This window comes from Volvox carteri (genome assembly GCF_000143455.1).
Source record: "Volvox carteri f. nagariensis unplaced genomic scaffold VOLCAscaffold_17, whole genome shotgun sequence".
NCBI classification, from domain to species: domain Eukaryota; kingdom Viridiplantae; phylum Chlorophyta; class Chlorophyceae; order Chlamydomonadales; family Volvocaceae; genus Volvox; species Volvox carteri.
This window is the reverse complement of record NW_003307560.1, coordinates 1,862,224-1,879,182: the sequence shown is the minus strand read 5'-3', so window position 1 is coordinate 1,879,182 and position 16,959 is coordinate 1,862,224. Positions and strand designations below refer to the sequence as shown.

Sequence of the window (16,959 nt, the reverse complement as noted above, 5' to 3'; positions counted from 1 at the left end):
ATAATTAATGCACCATTAACGCCACACGGATAGAGGTAAGGCTTGCACACCCAGCGCCGTTGCATGCATGTCTTACTTGCTCTTCCAGGGTTCTCTGCTTACCCGGCGCAGCTCCTCCTGCAGCTCACCCTGCCGGTTCTCAAGCGTGGACCGCACACTCGCCGCGTCGAATACCTCATCCAGGCCCTGAGGATGATCCAGGATGAGCATGCCTGTTTGTTAGCGCGGTATACGTGATGATGTCCATTGCATTGTGTTGTCATGTGCCTGTTGTCATTAGTGTGTATCGAGGCCGAACGGGCGGCGTAACTTATTATCTAAGCCGTGGCAGCTGTCAATGACATGACAGCGGCACAGCGCACTCGGCACATGACAGCAAGCACAGCGAGCGCTCGCTTGCACTTTCAGGCGTGCGTATATTCTCTCTGCGTGAGTGTAGCTTTTTCTTTGCACCCCCCCAATTGCTTGCACACCGTGCAAGGACTGCGACACAAGCGTCACACACACCTCCTCGTAAGCGCATTCGATGTCCTTGCGCAGGCGCGCGGGAAAGGCGTCGACCAGCGGCATCAGGAAGAAGCAGTTGAACTTGAGCTCGGCGGCCTGCTCGGGGCACCGTCACGTTGCAGACAGGTCATTTCTTACGTCCTATGGCAACCCTTACCATAGCCCTTTGCAAACCACAGCCAAACTCTCAGATCCCAGTCTTCAAATTGCGTAACTGTACATTCGTTTTGGCGTTTAAGTGATGTTCACTCTTAAGCTTCTTAGCTTAGTATGGCCAAAAGGTCGTGGCGCAGTAAGGAAGGCCATCATGCGCACCTGCACCAGGTGGTCCCGAATGCCATCGAACATCTGGGCCACCAGTGCCCGCACGATGTCCTCGCTGACGCCCGTAAGGCTCCTGCGTTAATGTGCGGCGGCGATCGATTGCGTGTGATGCGTGATGCAAGGTGGATGGATACAAAGTTTTTACGCAAGTTCATTAAACGCGCACGCACAGCGCGACATGTGACGTGAGCAGCACTCTGGAGTCCCCTGTAGAGATCGCAACCGAGCCTGGCCGAGCCCTTAAGACGCGGCCCTAAGGATGTGATAAAGAAGACCCTTGCAAGTGACCATCCCCACGCGCGTACGTGAAAACGACCAGACGGGGAAGCGTCCTTGAGCCTCACCGGTTCCACAACGTTGTTTCCAGCATGTCAGAGAGGCTCAGCGAGCAGCCGCCTGATATGGATGCCTCGCGGCTCAGAGGCGGTGGTGTGGGAGCACCCCCTGACTTGCCACCGCTGTTCGATGAAGCCGTGGTGATGGTGGTAATGGGGTGGCTGGCCCCGGAAGAGGCACCCCCGTTGTTATCACCTGAGGTCACTCGGACCTGCACGGACCATTTGCGGAGGAAAGGGACATCCGCTGCAGACCAATGCTCCAACAAGATGCAGCAGGCTGCTAAAGGTGCGCCCAAGGTGGGACAGAAGGACAGAACTTCCACTGATAAGCGCTGGGTCTGCCTGGGCCTTGCGTCATGTTCAGACAGCATGTGAAATACTGTTTGACAAAATGCTCCGAGGACGCCGCTCATTCCATAAGGCCCAAATCGCACAACGAAAACATTGGTGAGAATCCAATGCCCCGAAAACCTAAGGTTACAACGGAGCCTCCAGGTGCATGATGCAAGCTGCACTGCGGTCGCGTCGTGGTGGCCTGCTTTGCTGGATAGATGTTGGCCATACTGCGAACCGTAAAGGTTTGGCTGGCTTGGCCACCCTTACCTTCCCCAGCATGTGCTTCAGGTTCCTCATGTTTCGGGTGTGAAGGCTCCAGCTGACGTAGCGTGTGGTAGACGCAAGGTCCTCAAGGCACCTGGTTCGCGAGCCACACGGGGGTACAGGAGTACAGCCCACCGGGGAATACAGCAAATCAACGCAAAGGAACGTAGGGCAGCTGTGTGGTGCACACGCACAGCAGCGCGAGGGGCATCTGAAGCATGTATTATGGTGAGGAAATCCGTCTGCATCGCCGTACGCGAAACGTGAGCAGCCCCGGCGCCCGTTTTCCCTTGCTCCCCCCTGTCTCGCCTACCTCTCCTTGCAGCTCTCCTCCACTTGGCTCAGGAAAGCATGGAATGCGGTCGACACACGCCGCACGAACTGGTCGGTCAGAGCGGCAGATGGCGCCGCGGAGGGTCCACCCATGAAGCCATCCACAGGCTGTTGTTGCTGCATGAGCGCCAGGCTGATGTGCAGCAGGCGGCGCAGCACGTGGGCCAGCCGGGAGCCCAGCTATTTGGAACCAAAACCAGAAACCAGTGCGGGGTGGCGGATGGGACAGGCAGGGTCAGGGACAGCCAATGAACCATCATCCAATCATCATCCAACCATCATCCATTTACCGTCCGACCATATCATCCGACCATCATTCAACAAAGCATCATCCAAGCATCATCCAAAGCATCATTAGGAGCTCCGTGAATGCGAGGAACAACAGGCGATGCCTCCCAAACTGGAATCACAAACAATCCCATCTGGGCTTGCCTAGCCCTTGTGTCCGTACATCCCGATGTACCTGGTGGATGTACGGCTCCAATATCTCCTTGGCCTTGCTGACGGCAATGACGCAGGCGGTCCGCACGTAATTCACCCCGTCGTGGCCGCCCTCGTAGTCAAGCCCGCACGCATTGACAATGTCTTCATGTGTTAGTTCGGGGCACGGCAGCGTGCCAACCACCAACCTACATGCAGAACATGCACCCATACACAACGTAATGTGCTTTTCCTTTTCCTAACCGACGTCATTGCGGGAGGAGACACCCAAAAGCACTTGGATAGAATGCAGTAATCAGGCACCGCCAAAGCCTCATCCTCACCCTGCATATGGCAATGGCATGCGGCCACAGAAACCTTTCGGTGAATACTCGACAAGTACATAGGGGGGGACACAACCGGCGGCCTAGCATCCACCTAGCATACACCCAATGCGGCCGGCCTACTCACCTGAACTCTGTCATGGCGCGATGGAACTGCGCGCCTCCGTACAGCCGCATGCTGCTATTGGGGATGGCTTCCTGAAGCATCAGCGACCGCCCGTGGCTGGGTGCGAATGCGCCTACACCGTGCATGCATAGAAGCATATGAAGACGGGGTGCTGGGGCGTCAGGAAAGGATTAGCGGACAAAAATGCAACGCTGCTCAAAAGGTTGAGGGGAGACGTTGTGGGCTGAAGTTGTGGGCTGAAGTCCCGCCCTCGAGCACATGACGGCCGCCTGTGAACCCCAGATGTAAGTCATCCACGGTGGCTAACAACCGTGCCTCAACCCAAGAGCGCCGGCCTAGGTCGCGAACCCTGGCGGGGTGCATGGGCACGTTTGATTTAAATATAGATCGTCGCAGGCAAGGCGAGGGCATGGGCTGATCCCGGGGCCTGGTCATGGTTCTGCTTTAAAGACGCTCATGGCGCTTATGATTTGGCCACTGGTCGTGAACTCACCACCACGCGCGTGCTCGTCTGCCAGCGTCTCGCCCCACTTGTCTGCCGGTGCAGCCACAGTACCGCGCAAAAGCTGTTGCAGACGGTTCAAGAAGGCGTCCACAAAGGCCCGGCCTTTGTCCTGCACGTATGAACCGGAAACGCATACGACTCAAAATACCCAAGCAATCCAAAATTCGCAAAAAAAAGGATTGCCGTACTTTGCACCCCTCGAATAACGCACAACTGTCAAGGAGTATATCAAACATAGCTTACGAGACACAGTTGGTTATGGGAAAACGGATCCGGGTCCGAATCCGGGTGGATCTGTCTTTTATCATGAAGCCATCAAGCTAAATCGCGAAGGGAACTGATCTCCTTGACTGCACCACCGGAATCTTACAACGCATGCTGTACGCATGTCCAAATACGCTCATCCACTCCTGACAGGAGGCAGCCCATGCAGCCCCCTTGGCGTTTGCCCCAAGTACCTTGAGTTGCTCCGGATTGAGCCCCAGCAGGTCCCGGCGCACGACCTCCAGGCGCTGCTGGGTGGCGCGTTGCTCGTGCTCCAGCAGCGGCACGATGACCGGAACCGCGTCTAGGTACCGTTTCTGTGGCCTCGGCCAGCAGGCCACGGCATAAGTCAGAAAAACGTGCCAGAATGAAATTAAACAACGCGATCAATCGTTGGCGGTGTGGGGTTGTGTGCATTACGGTGATCAGGCCGCCCACGACATCCGAGCCATGCAAGGATCTCGCTACACGTAATACCGTATTGACATGGGCTTTTTGCTTGTGCGCCCAGAGCCATTTCTCAGAAGGTATTGGTATGGTAGGCTCAAGAGTGTTCTTGTAGGTGCGGATGATGTGCCATACAAGACACAAGAGGTCAACCTCTGTGTGTGGACGTGTGTGCTAGCTAGCTCCCAGCTCCTGGCCCTTCCTCCAAGCACATGCAGAGCTGGTGACGTGCTCGTCGCACTCACGGCCCTTGCAGAATACACCCGAGCAAGCAAAACAAAAAAAAACATCGGTCCAAGAGGCGCTCACCTGCAGCAGCTGCTCCAAAAACCGACGTAGCGCGCCGACGCCAACATGGTCCCGCTCTATCCGGCTTAGCCTGCCACGGGGAGGATCGGATGAACGTGTGCGATAGGTGCGATGCCTAGAGAACGTTGACTTGGGGGCTGGACCAAGAGTGGTTTGCGGTAAGCCACCCCGAGTTAGAGGAACCAAATGAAAATTGAATTGAAAGGGAGATGTCCAGAAAGGGACCAGAAAGACTTCCACAAGGAGGCTCTTCGTTCACGTGAAAGCCGGGCCCAACGCATGGAGGGAGACAATTCACATTAGCGCAGTCCATGGCCGCACGCACGCACGCGTGCAACACCAAAAGGACACACCAAAATGCTTCCTGCTGCGGACATGAGGGCTGTTGGGGTGGTAAACCCCCGCGGGAGCCACCAGCCCCGAGGCCTCGAGCGCCGTCACTGAAAACTTGCCTTCGGCCTAGCTTAGCCTCCAGGTCGTTAACATCGGTGACCTCACGCTCCGACAGGCGCTCCCGGAACGCATCGTGGGTGGGAAAGACACAGTCCGGCCCAGTGCCCACACGCCCCGACGGAACGGACCTGAAAAAGTCCGAGCACATCGGGGATAGATAGATAGAAGGAGAAGTTAAGGGGATCACGACGATGTTGGCTTAAACGTGAATTTGAGGGCAACACGCGCGTCGCACCGTGACCTCCCCGCATTTCCAATAGGCAGTGTGCTGTTCGATAACCTGCAGGTAGCCATCCTAGCCTGGATTGTCAACATACAACAAAGCTGAAGCTGGTTCGTTTCTGTTCACGAACAGAACAAAAAAAATCGACCTCCTGCTGCCGGGACGAGTCAGCACTGCGTGCCACGGCCAGAAGTAGTACGGGCCGCAGGAGCCCACACGCACCTGCAGTATAGTAGTGCTGTAGTATGCTGACACGCATACTACTTCTGAAAAACCCCGTTTGCCCCCCGCTCACGTGAAGAACGGTCCGTCTCCCAGCATGTTGCAGTCCTCCAGTACACCGGGCTTCAGAAACATCTCACAGTCGGCGCCGCGAGCGAATTGGGGGATGCGCGTGTCGAACTTGGTGCTGACCAGCACGGTGCGGGAGAGGTTGGGATCGACCTATTACACGTGCACAGGAGGAGGACGTGCACCAGGTTCAGGTTTGGTCAAAACGCCGATCCTCATAATGCGCCCATGCGGTGTTTATTGTATACTGTTCCTGAAGTTCGTGGAACTGAGAGAGAGAGAGACGCCGCATCATCGAGACATCACCGTCACCGTCTCTCTCTCTCTCAGTTCCACGAGTGGGGAACAGTAATACAATAAACACCGCACAGCCCCTACTGAGTAGAAGCGGACTTTGGCACTTGAGAGCCTTTCTTTCCTTCATGTCCGGTGTCGGCCAGGAAGCAACCTCATGGTGCCGATGGCTGTGCACGGCATTGCCCTGCCCCCAAAACCACAACGTCAGCAATGTCGCCGCATGGCGACACCCGTATCGAGTCCACAGCAGCACAGAGGTTGGTTTGCACCACCACCACAACAGCACTGTTTACCGCGCAAATGCGCCTCTCACCCCGACCTCACATGACATAATCCTACATAGGTTCATCAACCCCTTTTAACGGTTGGACTACCAGCAATGCATGTATGCACGAGTGTCTGACGTACCATACCTGCATCACGAGCCGACGAGTGGTTGCGTTGCTCCAGTCGCTGCAATCCTCCAGGCACAAAATAACGTACTCCGGAACCTGCGTGCCAGGTGGGTGCATCGTGGATGGTTGCCGTACGTGGAAGATCATAAAATCTACGGCAACCATTCTCAGGATTCTCGGCTGCTGTGCCCTCTCATACGCCCCTACATGAGATGGACGCGCTCCAATGGATGTTCCCAGCCCAGGGCCACGAGCACCCAAATGACAACCAAAAAATGAACGGATGTTCGCGTAAGCAAAACCTCTGAAGAGGCTATTACGTACGGAGAATGCTACAGGACTCGGACTTTCGCCTCCGCGTCGCAGGTAGATAGAGCAGCAGCTCACCTGCGCCTTGCTGCGCACAATCTCCTCCACCTGAGCAGCACAGGCTTGCAGCGCGCAGTTCTTCTTGCCGGGCGCAGGTGAAATGAGCCCTGCAGGAAGCGGCAGGCAAGCGGTCCACCAACAGGTGCTGTCCGGCTGTCAGCGAGGTTGAATAGTGAAGGGCTCGGCACACACACACACACACATACACACAGGCACACACGCACTACACGCACAGGTCCCCCTATTTCCTTATCGCGGCTCAGTTTTCTGTGTAAAAAAAAAGCAGGTATCATCCCCTCGTGCGCTGCTCCAATACGCTCCCACGGCACTTCAAAAGCGCATGCACAGGAAAAGCAGCACCGAAGGTGTAGCTCTCCGACGTGAATGAAGAGCGTGTACCGACGTGAAGCGACGGTTCGGAACCGTGTGGAACTGTCCGGAACTGCCCACACAGCCCGCGTCCGCGTCCGCACCCGGTGTGTCGATGATGGTGAGGTTGGGGCAGTGCTTGTACTCCATGCGGACGACGATCTCCCGTGACGCAAAGCGCTGCTCGCGCTCCAGCATTGCGTTGTCGGCGTCAATGTAAGCCTGCTTGGACAATCCCCCCCCCCCCACACACACACACAGGATCCCCCCCGGCCGGTGTGGCACGCAGGTTCGGGCCGAAGGTCAGGCGGGCGACAATTGGGGGCCTCTGGCGCTGAGTCAAAAAAGACTATGACTTTGGCGGGTGGTCCTGTGGTTGCCTTGGGAGCGTATTTCTGGCAATCACGTGTATGAGCGCCATGGTGACATCGCAGCCTGGTGATAGCACTGGTGCCGGGCCAGGCCGCCATGGTGACATCGCAGCCTGGTGATAGCACTGGTGCCGGGCCAGGGCGCCATGTTCTTGTCGATGCCTAGAACTAACCGCATTCATATATGCGTGCTTGTTTACCTGCAGCTCCGCCAAGGTGAGCGGTTGCTCGGAAATTCCATCTTCAAGTTTGAGAAAGCAAGCCGGCGTGGAACATGAGCCATTGTACTGGCGGGGAGGGAGTTCAGGGGGTTGAGGGCATGATGGCGGATGCGACATGAGTAATTTAAACACATGATGAGAATAAAGCTCAAGTATTCGGCTCAAAACGGCTGTACACGTTCTGCGGGTGCGCACAACGGCGCCGTCATCGCGACAGGACAAGGACGATTCATGGTGATTAGTAATGCAGAGTGGCCGGGTGGGCCGTAGCATGCATCTTTTCATTTTCATCAGGCGCGCAGACGTGCATACCTTCATGTTGATCGCGATTGGTCTGCGGGTCTTGGTGCCGCCACCAACGCTGTTGAACTGCGGCCATGAGGCAGCATTTTATAATCAAGTGCCTAAGGCGATAAGGCGGTGGCGGATTGCTCCCAATGTTCTGTGCTAGCAAGTACTGCAAGTGGTGATCCGTCGGCCTACCTGAAAGCCCATGAGCGCCTCAATGAGAGCTGGTTTGGTGATTGGGGGTACAGGGGGAAGCCGGGAAATAAGGCGGGCGGCGGGGCACTGAGAAAGCGCTCATAACCCGATTAACTTCAATTTGTCACACCTTCAGTATCAAGTGCAAATTACGAACAAGGATCGTGGACTCTTTCCATACCAGATTTGCCATCAGTCTGGTGACCAACGACCAGGATGGCCGGCGCATCGAAGGGTTTGTTGAATGATTGTGCCAGCGTATGAAGTTCATTGTATGCATCTGTCATGAGGGAGGGGTGTTAGCGTGCTGTTAAGAAAAACGTCCAGCCGCGACTCTTTGTAGGCGTTTCTTCTGCTCACCATAAAGGCGTTCATGTCCTCGAAGCAAGCTCTTGCTGTTGCGTTCCTGTATTTGATCTTGGACATCCAGAACACTGTCCTCACATGCCATTTCACAACTTATCTATAGGTTGTTTGTTAGAGCTGTCAGTGTGATGCTGTGTCGTCCAACTTCGTTACAGAAAGAACCGGAAAAAGCCAAGGTGTAAGTTGAGTTTCAGACCAGCGACATGAAAGGGTGAGAAGCGCCAGCACGGTATCTGCAATGAAGGGAGTGCGACAGCTACCCGTACTTGGATTCTGTCTCTGGGCATGTACACGCAGCGCAATTGCTTAGGGTGATGCAGGGCCAATTGACAACTGAATTGAACGCGCTGTAAAACGTTCCGATTGCCGGCGTGGCTGGGCGAGTTTTCACTATCACGTCTTTGCCACCAGGTATTTACTAGCTCGGCCAGCAGCATTCCTCTCTGCTCTCTTTCCTTAGTCGCTTAATATATTTTCTGTGTCTAACCTACTGAATTTTGTTGGTGCACGCCTTAGCGGAAAGAGCTAGGCTTCACCGAAGCAACCCAAATAGCGCCGACGCTTTGCACAAACCGTAAACATCCCTATCAACATAATAAAAACTTTGGTCACTGCCTCACGTCCCGGGACGCGTGTACGCAGACGGTACCGATGAACCTGCTCGGCGCTCCCGTCCGGGGCTTCACGCCCTTCAAGCAGCACAAGCAGGGTGAACGGCTGCGCTTTTTGACGCAGCTTACAGCTCAGTCGCTGCGGCCCGGTTCTGGCGCGGTCATGCCCCACGCCGCTCGCAGCCTCATCCGTGCAAGCGCAGCGTCTCCGGCGGCCACCGCCGCTCCGAACCCCATCGTCGTGGCAGCATCCCCCGCTCCCAATAACGGCTCTAACGGCCAAACAACGCAGCCCAGCGGTCTCGTGAAGGACGCTCCTACCTTCCAAGAGGCGATTTCCAAGCTCCAGGAGTATTGGGCCTCCGTGGGCTGCGCCATCTGGTTGCCCCACAACACCGAGGTGCGCAGTCACGGGTTCGAGTCCCCCACCTAACACGCGATGCCACGTACAGCGAAATGTGAAATGTGGGGAGGTGCAGGTTGACGGGCTCACTCGTTGCGGCATGCAAACCCATGTGGCCCCGTAACGCACAGTTAGGGATATAAAAACGCCCCAGCAAACGCACACCGACACCTACGAGGGCCTTGATTCAACAGGCACCTACAGCGGTCGGGTATCTCCCCCGATTTCTGGGTCCCTTTCCTTCTCCTCTTCCTTGCAGAAGACGCCCTCGTTAGGTCCCCGTTACGATTCCTGAGACCTGAGTGTATCCCCGCATCCCCACGTGGACGTAACCCCCGAAGCGAACACGACTTAGGAATTTAAAATGCAAACCCCCCAAATCCCCCCAACCCCTAAGCCCAATTCAAACCAAAATAACAAATCCCAAAATAACGAGAACCCAAATAAAAAACTCAGATGAGGTAAGACCCAAATCGAAACTGGAGTTGAGAATTAAATTAAATTCTCGTGGCGCAGGTTGGAGCCGGGACCATGAACCCCGCCACCTTCCTGCGCGTGCTGGGTCCGGAGCCATGGAACGTGGCCTACGCGGAGCCCTCCATTCGCCCGGACGACTCGCGGTACGGCGACAATCCCAACCGCCTGCAGCGCCATACGCAATTCCAGGTAATGCCGCAGGAGGGAGGACGGGAGGGGGGGGCGAAGAGGTGGTGGGGATGAGGAGAGGAAAGGAGGGAGAGGGAGGGCAACTGCGGGATGGTTGTTGTTGTTGTTGTTGTTGTTGTTGGAACAGTATACATAAACAATAATGGAGCGGGGTTAATATTGTTGTTGTTGTGGCTGCATGCGTAATTAAGGCTTAACGAGGCGTGCGTGCTTGTGTGCGCGTGTGTGGTTGCGCCTCAACTGCCATTCGATCCTTTCCATCTGAGCACACAGAGTTGCGTCCGTGCATGTCCGCTGCTGCTCTGCTGCTGCTACTGCTACTGCTACTGCTGTAGGTAATCCTGAAGCCGGACCCCGGCAACGCACAGGAGCTGTACCTGGGCAGTCTGGAGGCACTGGGCATTGATACCAAGGTGGGCTGGGGGCGGTGTGTGTGTGGGGGGGGAGTGGGGGTTGGGGCCGGGGGAAACGGGTCGAGGTTAGAGAGCGATATGGGGGAGATACGGGGTGCCGAATGATGAAGGCGATATGGGGGAGCTAACAGGTAGCGCGACTCTTACTGCCCGGAGGTAGGTCCACGGCGTCGTAGGCTTCGCCGACGTGTGGGGATGGAGGTGGCTGTGAGGAGAATGAAGGAGGCAGCAAAGTAGAATGGAGGGGATCAGGGGCAGTTTGTAGAGCCGATGAGCCAGAAGCTGTTGCTTGCCTGCCTGGGCGAGGGGAGAGGGAGGGGGAGGGCGCCCCTTCCCCCCCACAAACCCCGCAGACAAGGGGCGCCCGGGGTACGACAAGACGAGGCCGGGCCGCTTGGTCGGGAAGCGGGTGGTGGGACTGGAGGTGTGGTGGGAGGATATAGCTGCCTGAAAGGGGGTGCAAGTAGGGTCAGGCTTAGTTGAGGCAGGTGCTAGAGGGATGCGGAGAGGGGGGGACGACATGGCGGCGGGGACACATGACCACCGTGTCGGGTGTTGTTGGTCAGGGGCTGTGCGCCGGGGGGGAGGGGTCTGTGAGCTGAGCAGCAGAGCACATGGCCCGAAGACAAATAGGAAGGGGGCGGCAAAATTGCATTTCCGGAGAAACATTTATGGATTGTAAGAAGTATCTTGAGGGGCCTTGGGGGTCTGGGAAGAAACTGAGTCCTCCGTTTGGCGGGAGAGGGGGAGCTGAGAGGGGGAGGGGAGAGGGGGAGGGGGAGGGGGGCGCCTGATGTTGCGTGGATGTGGAGCCTGGCCCTGAGACGGCACTTGATCCTTTGGCCTCTCCTCACTCCTAATTTCCGTACCTTTTTTAGCCCCGCGTCCCTCTCCTCCCCCATTCTCCGCTGCCCGCTAGCGGATTCAGCTTCAGTGTATAGCCTACGATTCCCGCCATGTACCCGCCCGGGTTACGTCAGGGGGACGTTCTCACGTCCTGCCCCTCACGCACCCCGCCCCAACCGCCCCACGTCCCAATTTACCCCCCCAACCCCCCAAAATCAAAATCAAAAAGGTACACGATGTTCGGTTCGTAGAGGATAACTGGGAGAGCCCGGTGCTGGGCGCCTGGGGCCTGGGCTGGGAGGTGTGGCTGGATGGAATGGAGGTCACCCAGTTCACGTATTTCCAACAGGTGTGTGTTTATGTATGTATGTATGTTGTTACAGGGTGGTTAACTTCGCCAGCGGCCCCCTTTCCCGGGGCAGTCCCTGCTCTCCCCTGCTAGAGGGGCACCCTAATCCGTCACCCCATCCGACTTCAGAGTGTATTCGTTGGGTTCGGCAACTCACCACCAGCATCCAACCAAATCTAGCGGATCAACGGCGCATCAACTTAGTTCCTGGTCAGCTCGCAAGTTGATATTATCACGTCCTACACCGTCCATATGATGGGGGGCCACCTCCCATTTCATCGCTCCTCAAACACCCGAGGAGCTGGCAGGCGGATTTGAACCCGGGTCGACTGGGTCGACTGGGAGCAGAAGTCAGGCCTTAACTTCTGCCAGCCGCCTGCCACAATGTATGTATGTATGTGGATGTCTGTATGTCTGTATGTTTTTAATGCAATGCAGTGAGCCGTGAGTTGCGTGTATCCGGAAGAGATACACCCATGCGTGCGTGTGTGTGAGGGTGAGGGGGGTGAGATCTGCGCCTTCGAGGTGAAGGCCGGCAAAGGATGAAGTTCCATGTCTCGCATGTGTGCGAGGAAAATCGTGCTGAGCAGCAGCGCAGCAGCAGCAGCAGCATTGTATTCTCCATCCCAGCGACCCGTGGGTCTCTGTTGCAGGCGGGCGGTCGTGCTCTGGATGCCCCGGCTGTTGAGATCACGTATGGCCTGGAGCGCATCATGATGTCGCTCCAGGGGGTGACCAACTTCAAGGACATCAGGTGGGGCTGGAGCGGGATCTTTGATTACTGCTACTACTGCTGTCTGCTGTTGTTCCTGCTACTGCTGTCTGCTGCCTGGAGAAAGGGATGGACAGAGGGAGAGGATTGGAAAAGAAATCCTATTACACCGCCTTATTGCTTGGTTATTATGGATATGAGGGTTACCTTACCTGTTGTATTCTTTCAAAGGCGGCACCGGCGCCCGCGGCCCCCGCGGTGGGTTTCCTCTCCGATGATGAGTTCCTCTCTCTCTCTCTCTCTCGTGCGCGTTGCGAAGTGCGGTGTCACTTGATAGGTCATACAATGGTATTGTCCTCCTCCTCCTCTTCACATGTCTTTCCTACGGTTGGAAACGAAGAGCTGGGAGGGGCCCCCCACTTGTGTGTGTATGTGTGTGTATGTGGAGGAATGGCCTGCTTGGGGTAGCAGTACAGACGGAGACGTGAATGCGCTGCATATGTGAGAGCCGAGAAGGCCCAACCAGTTGTGCAAATGGTTGGGTTTCCATTGTGCATAATGAACCTTGTATGTCACGGTGTACGATGCACGGTACGATATGCAGGTACGCCCCCGGCGTGACGTACGGCGAGATGTTTTACCAGAACGAGTACGAGATGTCCTGCTACAACCTGGACGAGGCTGACGTGGCGGACCAGCGGGCGCGGTTTGAGCTGTACGACAAGTGAGTGGGAGAAAAGACCGGGTTGGAGGCGTATACGAGGTTGGACGAACACATTTGAGACAATTAGAGAAAGGAAGCGAGGATAGCGCACTCGCATGTGCATGTGTATGTGTGTTTTGTGTGTGCAAGAGTGCGTTTCGTACTGGTCGTAAATAATTGAATGGATACCATCCTTCAACTACCAACCTCTCTTCCTCCTCCGCTTCCTCCTCCGCTTCCTCAACTTCCTCCTCCATTTCCTCGCCATTTTGAATGTGTGCGTGTGTTGTAGAGAGGCCCGTCGCCTGCTGGCGAAGCGCCTGCCCATCCCCGCCTACGACCACCTCCTGAAGCTCTCGCACACCTTCAACATCCTGGACGCCCGCGGCGCGGTGGGGGTCACGGAGCGAGCCGACTGCTTCGCCACTTTGCGGGGCCTGGCCAGGGAGATCACCGGTGAGTGGATGGGTGGTAGTGGGTGGGTGGCGAGGTAGGTGGGGGACAGCGGGGGGGGAGCCCGGCGGGGCTTAGTTCTGTCCATCATTCAATCAATCACTCATTCATTCCTTCGTTCGTTTGTTCGTCTCGTCACCCGTATCTATTGTTCCCCTCCTTTTCCTTCATCCCATTTCCCTATCCGGATGTAGCCTCCCCCACCCCCGCCCCTCTGCCCCGTTCTTCTCTCCACCCGCGGCGGCTGCCGCTGCTCTGCTCCACCCATCCCCCCACCGCACCTGTCCACCCACCCACCCACGGCTGCTGCTCCGGAACCGCTCCCTCTGGGCCCCCTGGCGCCCCGCACCCTCACCCCCTCACCCTCACCCCCTCACCCCCTCACCCCCACCTACGCAATGTTGCGCACAGGTCTGTGGGTATCGCGCCGCGAGGAGCTGGGCCACCCGCTGGGCCTTATCCCTCCGCCCGCCAGCCCGGTTTCCAGCCGGCCAGTCGGTGCCCCCCTGGAGCCCCGGAGCTTCGTGTTGGAGATCGGCACTGAGGAGCTGCCGCCGGATGATGTGGTGTCTGCGTTGAACCAGCTGAGGTGGGAGGTGTGTGTGTGTATGTGCGTGTGTGTGTGTGTGTGCGGGTGAGTACGCGTGCGTGTGAGAATTGAGGGGTGTGGCTGTGTGCGTATGTGTATTTGTTACATATCGATCGGGGCCTGACGCTGGCCAGGGGCACCTGACCGTAACCCAACGGGAATGACCACCGAAACACTCTTCTCCCTTGTAGGGGGAGAGGGGCGTGAGGGGCCCCGAGTGTGTGCGGCTGGGTTGGGAAGGGATGGACGGGTTGGATGAACGGGAAACTAAAGCGACATGCATACGTGTTCGCAAGTAGAAACGCGCATACTACCCGTGCCAGCAATGCTGCAAACAGCCCCTCGCCCACCACGTCTTTCCCTTTCCCAGTCTCCCACCTGCTCCTCCCCCCCGTTCGTCTTTCCCCCCGTTCCCGGCAGCTTCCCTCGTTTGTGGTTCATCTTTCCCCCCTTCCCGGAATCCTTAATGAGTCCCTAATTCCCGCGCACACACACATGCACATACACACATGCACATCGGCAGGGAGCGCGTTCCTGCGTTGCTGTCCAAGCTCCGACTGACCCATGGTTCGGTGCATGTGGAGGGCACTCCCCGCCGCCTGGCGGTGGTTGTGGAGGGGCTGGCGGCCCGGCAGGCGTCCGAGGAGGCCAAGGTGGGTGTGCTCGCCTGCGCGCCTCCGCTCACCCACCCACAAGCCCACCTCGCGGCTCACGTCACTTGAGCACACACCACCGGTAGGGAGGAAGCATACCCGGGGCACATACATACATACACATACATACATACATGCATACATACATACGTGCGGTAACGATACTCGTCTACTATCCTCGCCAGTTAAATAATTACTGTCCGCAGCCTAGAGATAATTAAAGCACACGCACACACGCGACGCGACATACATACGTACATACACACATACGTACACCACGACACCCTCGCGCCTTTCAGTCCATCCACCCTTCTCACACCGGGTCCGGCCGCACTCGCACACACACCCACTGGCGCACACGCACCCACTGGCGCAGGTTCGCGGTCCCCCGGCTAAGCAGGCCTTCTCCGCGGACGGCTCCCCGACCAAGGCCCTGGAGGGCTTCTGTCGCAAGAACGGCGTGGATGTGGGGTCGGTGACACGGGAGGCGGACGCCAAGGGGGTGGAGTACGTGTACGCGGTGGTGCGTGATGCGGGACGCGACGCGGTTGAGGTGCGTGTCTGGGCTTTCTCTCCCGTAACTGTTTTCCTGTAGTTCTATAATATTAGTAGTAGTAGTAGTAGTAATAGTAGTAGTAGTGGTAGTGGTAGTAATAGTAGTAGTGGTAGTGGTAGTGGTAGTGGTAGTAATAGTAGTAGTGGTAGTGGTAGTGGTAGTAGTAGTTCTTTCTATCGTTTGGCATTGATGGCTGCGATGGGTATAGGCCGGGAGGGGGATGAGCAGCAGCAGGGTGACGAGGGTGAGGAGGATGGTTTTCTATAGATGCCGTGCATTTGCCTGGCAGCCGCCGCATTTCGAATCCTCCGAGAAGCGGATTTCCACAACCGGAGCTTTCTTTCGTTTCTTCCCAAATGTGAGAGGAAGGTGAATACATGGGAGAGGAAGTATTGTTTCATACCGAAAGGAAATGCTCCATGAAGGGCAGCAGGGGGCAGCGAACGAACTTATCCTTGTGTGAAGGGAAAAGAAAACACGCAAAGGTTGGTGGCGCGCTTTCGCAGGTTTTGACGGACGAGCTGCCGGGCTTGGTGGGCAGTCTGTCGTTCAAGAAATCCATGAGATGGAACGGCCATGGCGCGTCTTTCAGCCGGCCCATGAGGTGGCTGCTGGCGCTGCACGGCGATGTCGTACTGCCATTCGTGTACGGCGGCCTGCAGGTACAACAGCGCCGTACTTTTCCTCTCTTCCGTATCCTTTTCCTGATCGTCTACTGTATTACAATATCTGCCCGGTGTCCGTTCCCATCGGCTATCCCACCAGCGTGTTCGGTTCTCTGTCTCTCCTGACCTGATCAGATTATTTCCCCGCCTTTGTTTTACCTGGCTCTCTTCCAGCGGGGGTGGAGCTCTAGGGGGGGTCCGCTTCGGGGACCTTTGTTTGAGATCATAACATGTCGGAATCGCGGCGAGATTTCTTTTCCTTACCGCCGCCCCTCTTCGCTTCACACAGGCACATACACTCGCACTTCCCAACCTCCGCACACAGACAGACACACATACAAACATGGTCTGTTTTCCCCCCGGGGCCCCCCTATATACCCCCCTGGCCGCAGGCCGCCCGCACCACCAGGGTCCTCCGCAACTCCCCCGCCCCCGAGCTGGTGGTGTCCTCAGCGGAGACCTACCTGCCGGCACTGGCTACGGCGGGTATTGCCCTGAGCGGCAGCGACCGTGCGGAGGCCATCTGGCGAGATGTGGAGGCGGCGGCGGCAAATGTGGGTCGGTGGGTCGGTCAGTGTGTGGTTGGGGGCCGTGACTGGCTTCTGCTGACTGGCTGACTTGTCGAAATTAGGCCAAAAAAGGACCTCCGCTTCTACACACTGCGCATTGTTGCACTGCGCGTTGTTGCACTGCGTGTCCCCCTGCGCCTGTGCTCTGCTCCTGCTGCTGCTGTTCCTTGGGCCACTGCTCCTGACCCCCCCACCGAGGTTGCCTTCGTGTCCCGGAGCGGCTCCGGCTGATGTTGATGTTGATGCTCCTGACCTCGTCCTGGCTGCTCCTCCTTGTCAACTATGGAAAAATATGACCCCCTGCTGCCCCTGCTTCTACTGTACTCCGCCTGCTGCTCCTCCGCCTCCTGATTAGGAGGAAAGGACTTTCCTCTGCTCCATGGGACATTCCTCCTGCACCTGGGCTCCTCCAATT

General features: G+C 57.0%; 2 protein-coding genes across 2 annotated transcripts in view; one reads left to right on the top strand and one right to left on the bottom strand.

Moving 5' to 3' along the window:
• Positions 1-72: 72 nt before the first annotated feature.
• Positions 73-8,277, bottom strand: drp5B (dynamin-related GTPase; the record flags this gene model as incomplete). Its single annotated transcript, XM_002950081.1, has 20 exons — positions 73-186; positions 508-603; positions 823-904; positions 1,176-1,279; positions 1,773-1,863; positions 2,083-2,282; positions 2,566-2,731; positions 2,994-3,105; positions 3,487-3,607; positions 3,957-4,079; positions 4,519-4,572; positions 4,967-5,099; positions 5,490-5,638; positions 6,196-6,273; positions 6,565-6,653; positions 7,020-7,140; positions 7,487-7,573; positions 7,820-7,876; positions 7,991-8,019; positions 8,172-8,277. The coding sequence occupies 20 exons, from the start codon at positions 8,275-8,277 to the stop codon at positions 73-75; spliced, it is 2,112 nt and encodes a 703-aa protein (XP_002950127.1).
• Positions 8,278-9,130: 853 nt separating this feature from the next.
• VOLCADRAFT_59982 (uncharacterized protein) overlaps positions 9,131-16,959 on the top strand; it is a gene marked incomplete at both ends in the record, with an annotated part of 11,943 nt that continues 4,114 nt past the window's right edge. The window contains 12 exons of the mRNA XM_002950188.1: positions 9,131-9,367; positions 9,887-10,036; positions 10,372-10,449; positions 11,525-11,644; positions 12,298-12,398; positions 12,961-13,080; positions 13,352-13,515; positions 13,924-14,101; positions 14,625-14,754; positions 15,131-15,307; positions 15,817-15,972; positions 16,368-16,537. Of these exons, the coding sequence (XP_002950234.1) occupies positions 9,131-9,367; positions 9,887-10,036; positions 10,372-10,449; positions 11,525-11,644; positions 12,298-12,398; positions 12,961-13,080; positions 13,352-13,515; positions 13,924-14,101; positions 14,625-14,754; positions 15,131-15,307; positions 15,817-15,972; positions 16,368-16,537 (1,781 nt within the window). The remainder of the gene's footprint in view (positions 9,368-9,886; positions 10,037-10,371; positions 10,450-11,524; positions 11,645-12,297; positions 12,399-12,960; positions 13,081-13,351; positions 13,516-13,923; positions 14,102-14,624; positions 14,755-15,130; positions 15,308-15,816; positions 15,973-16,367; positions 16,538-16,959) is intronic.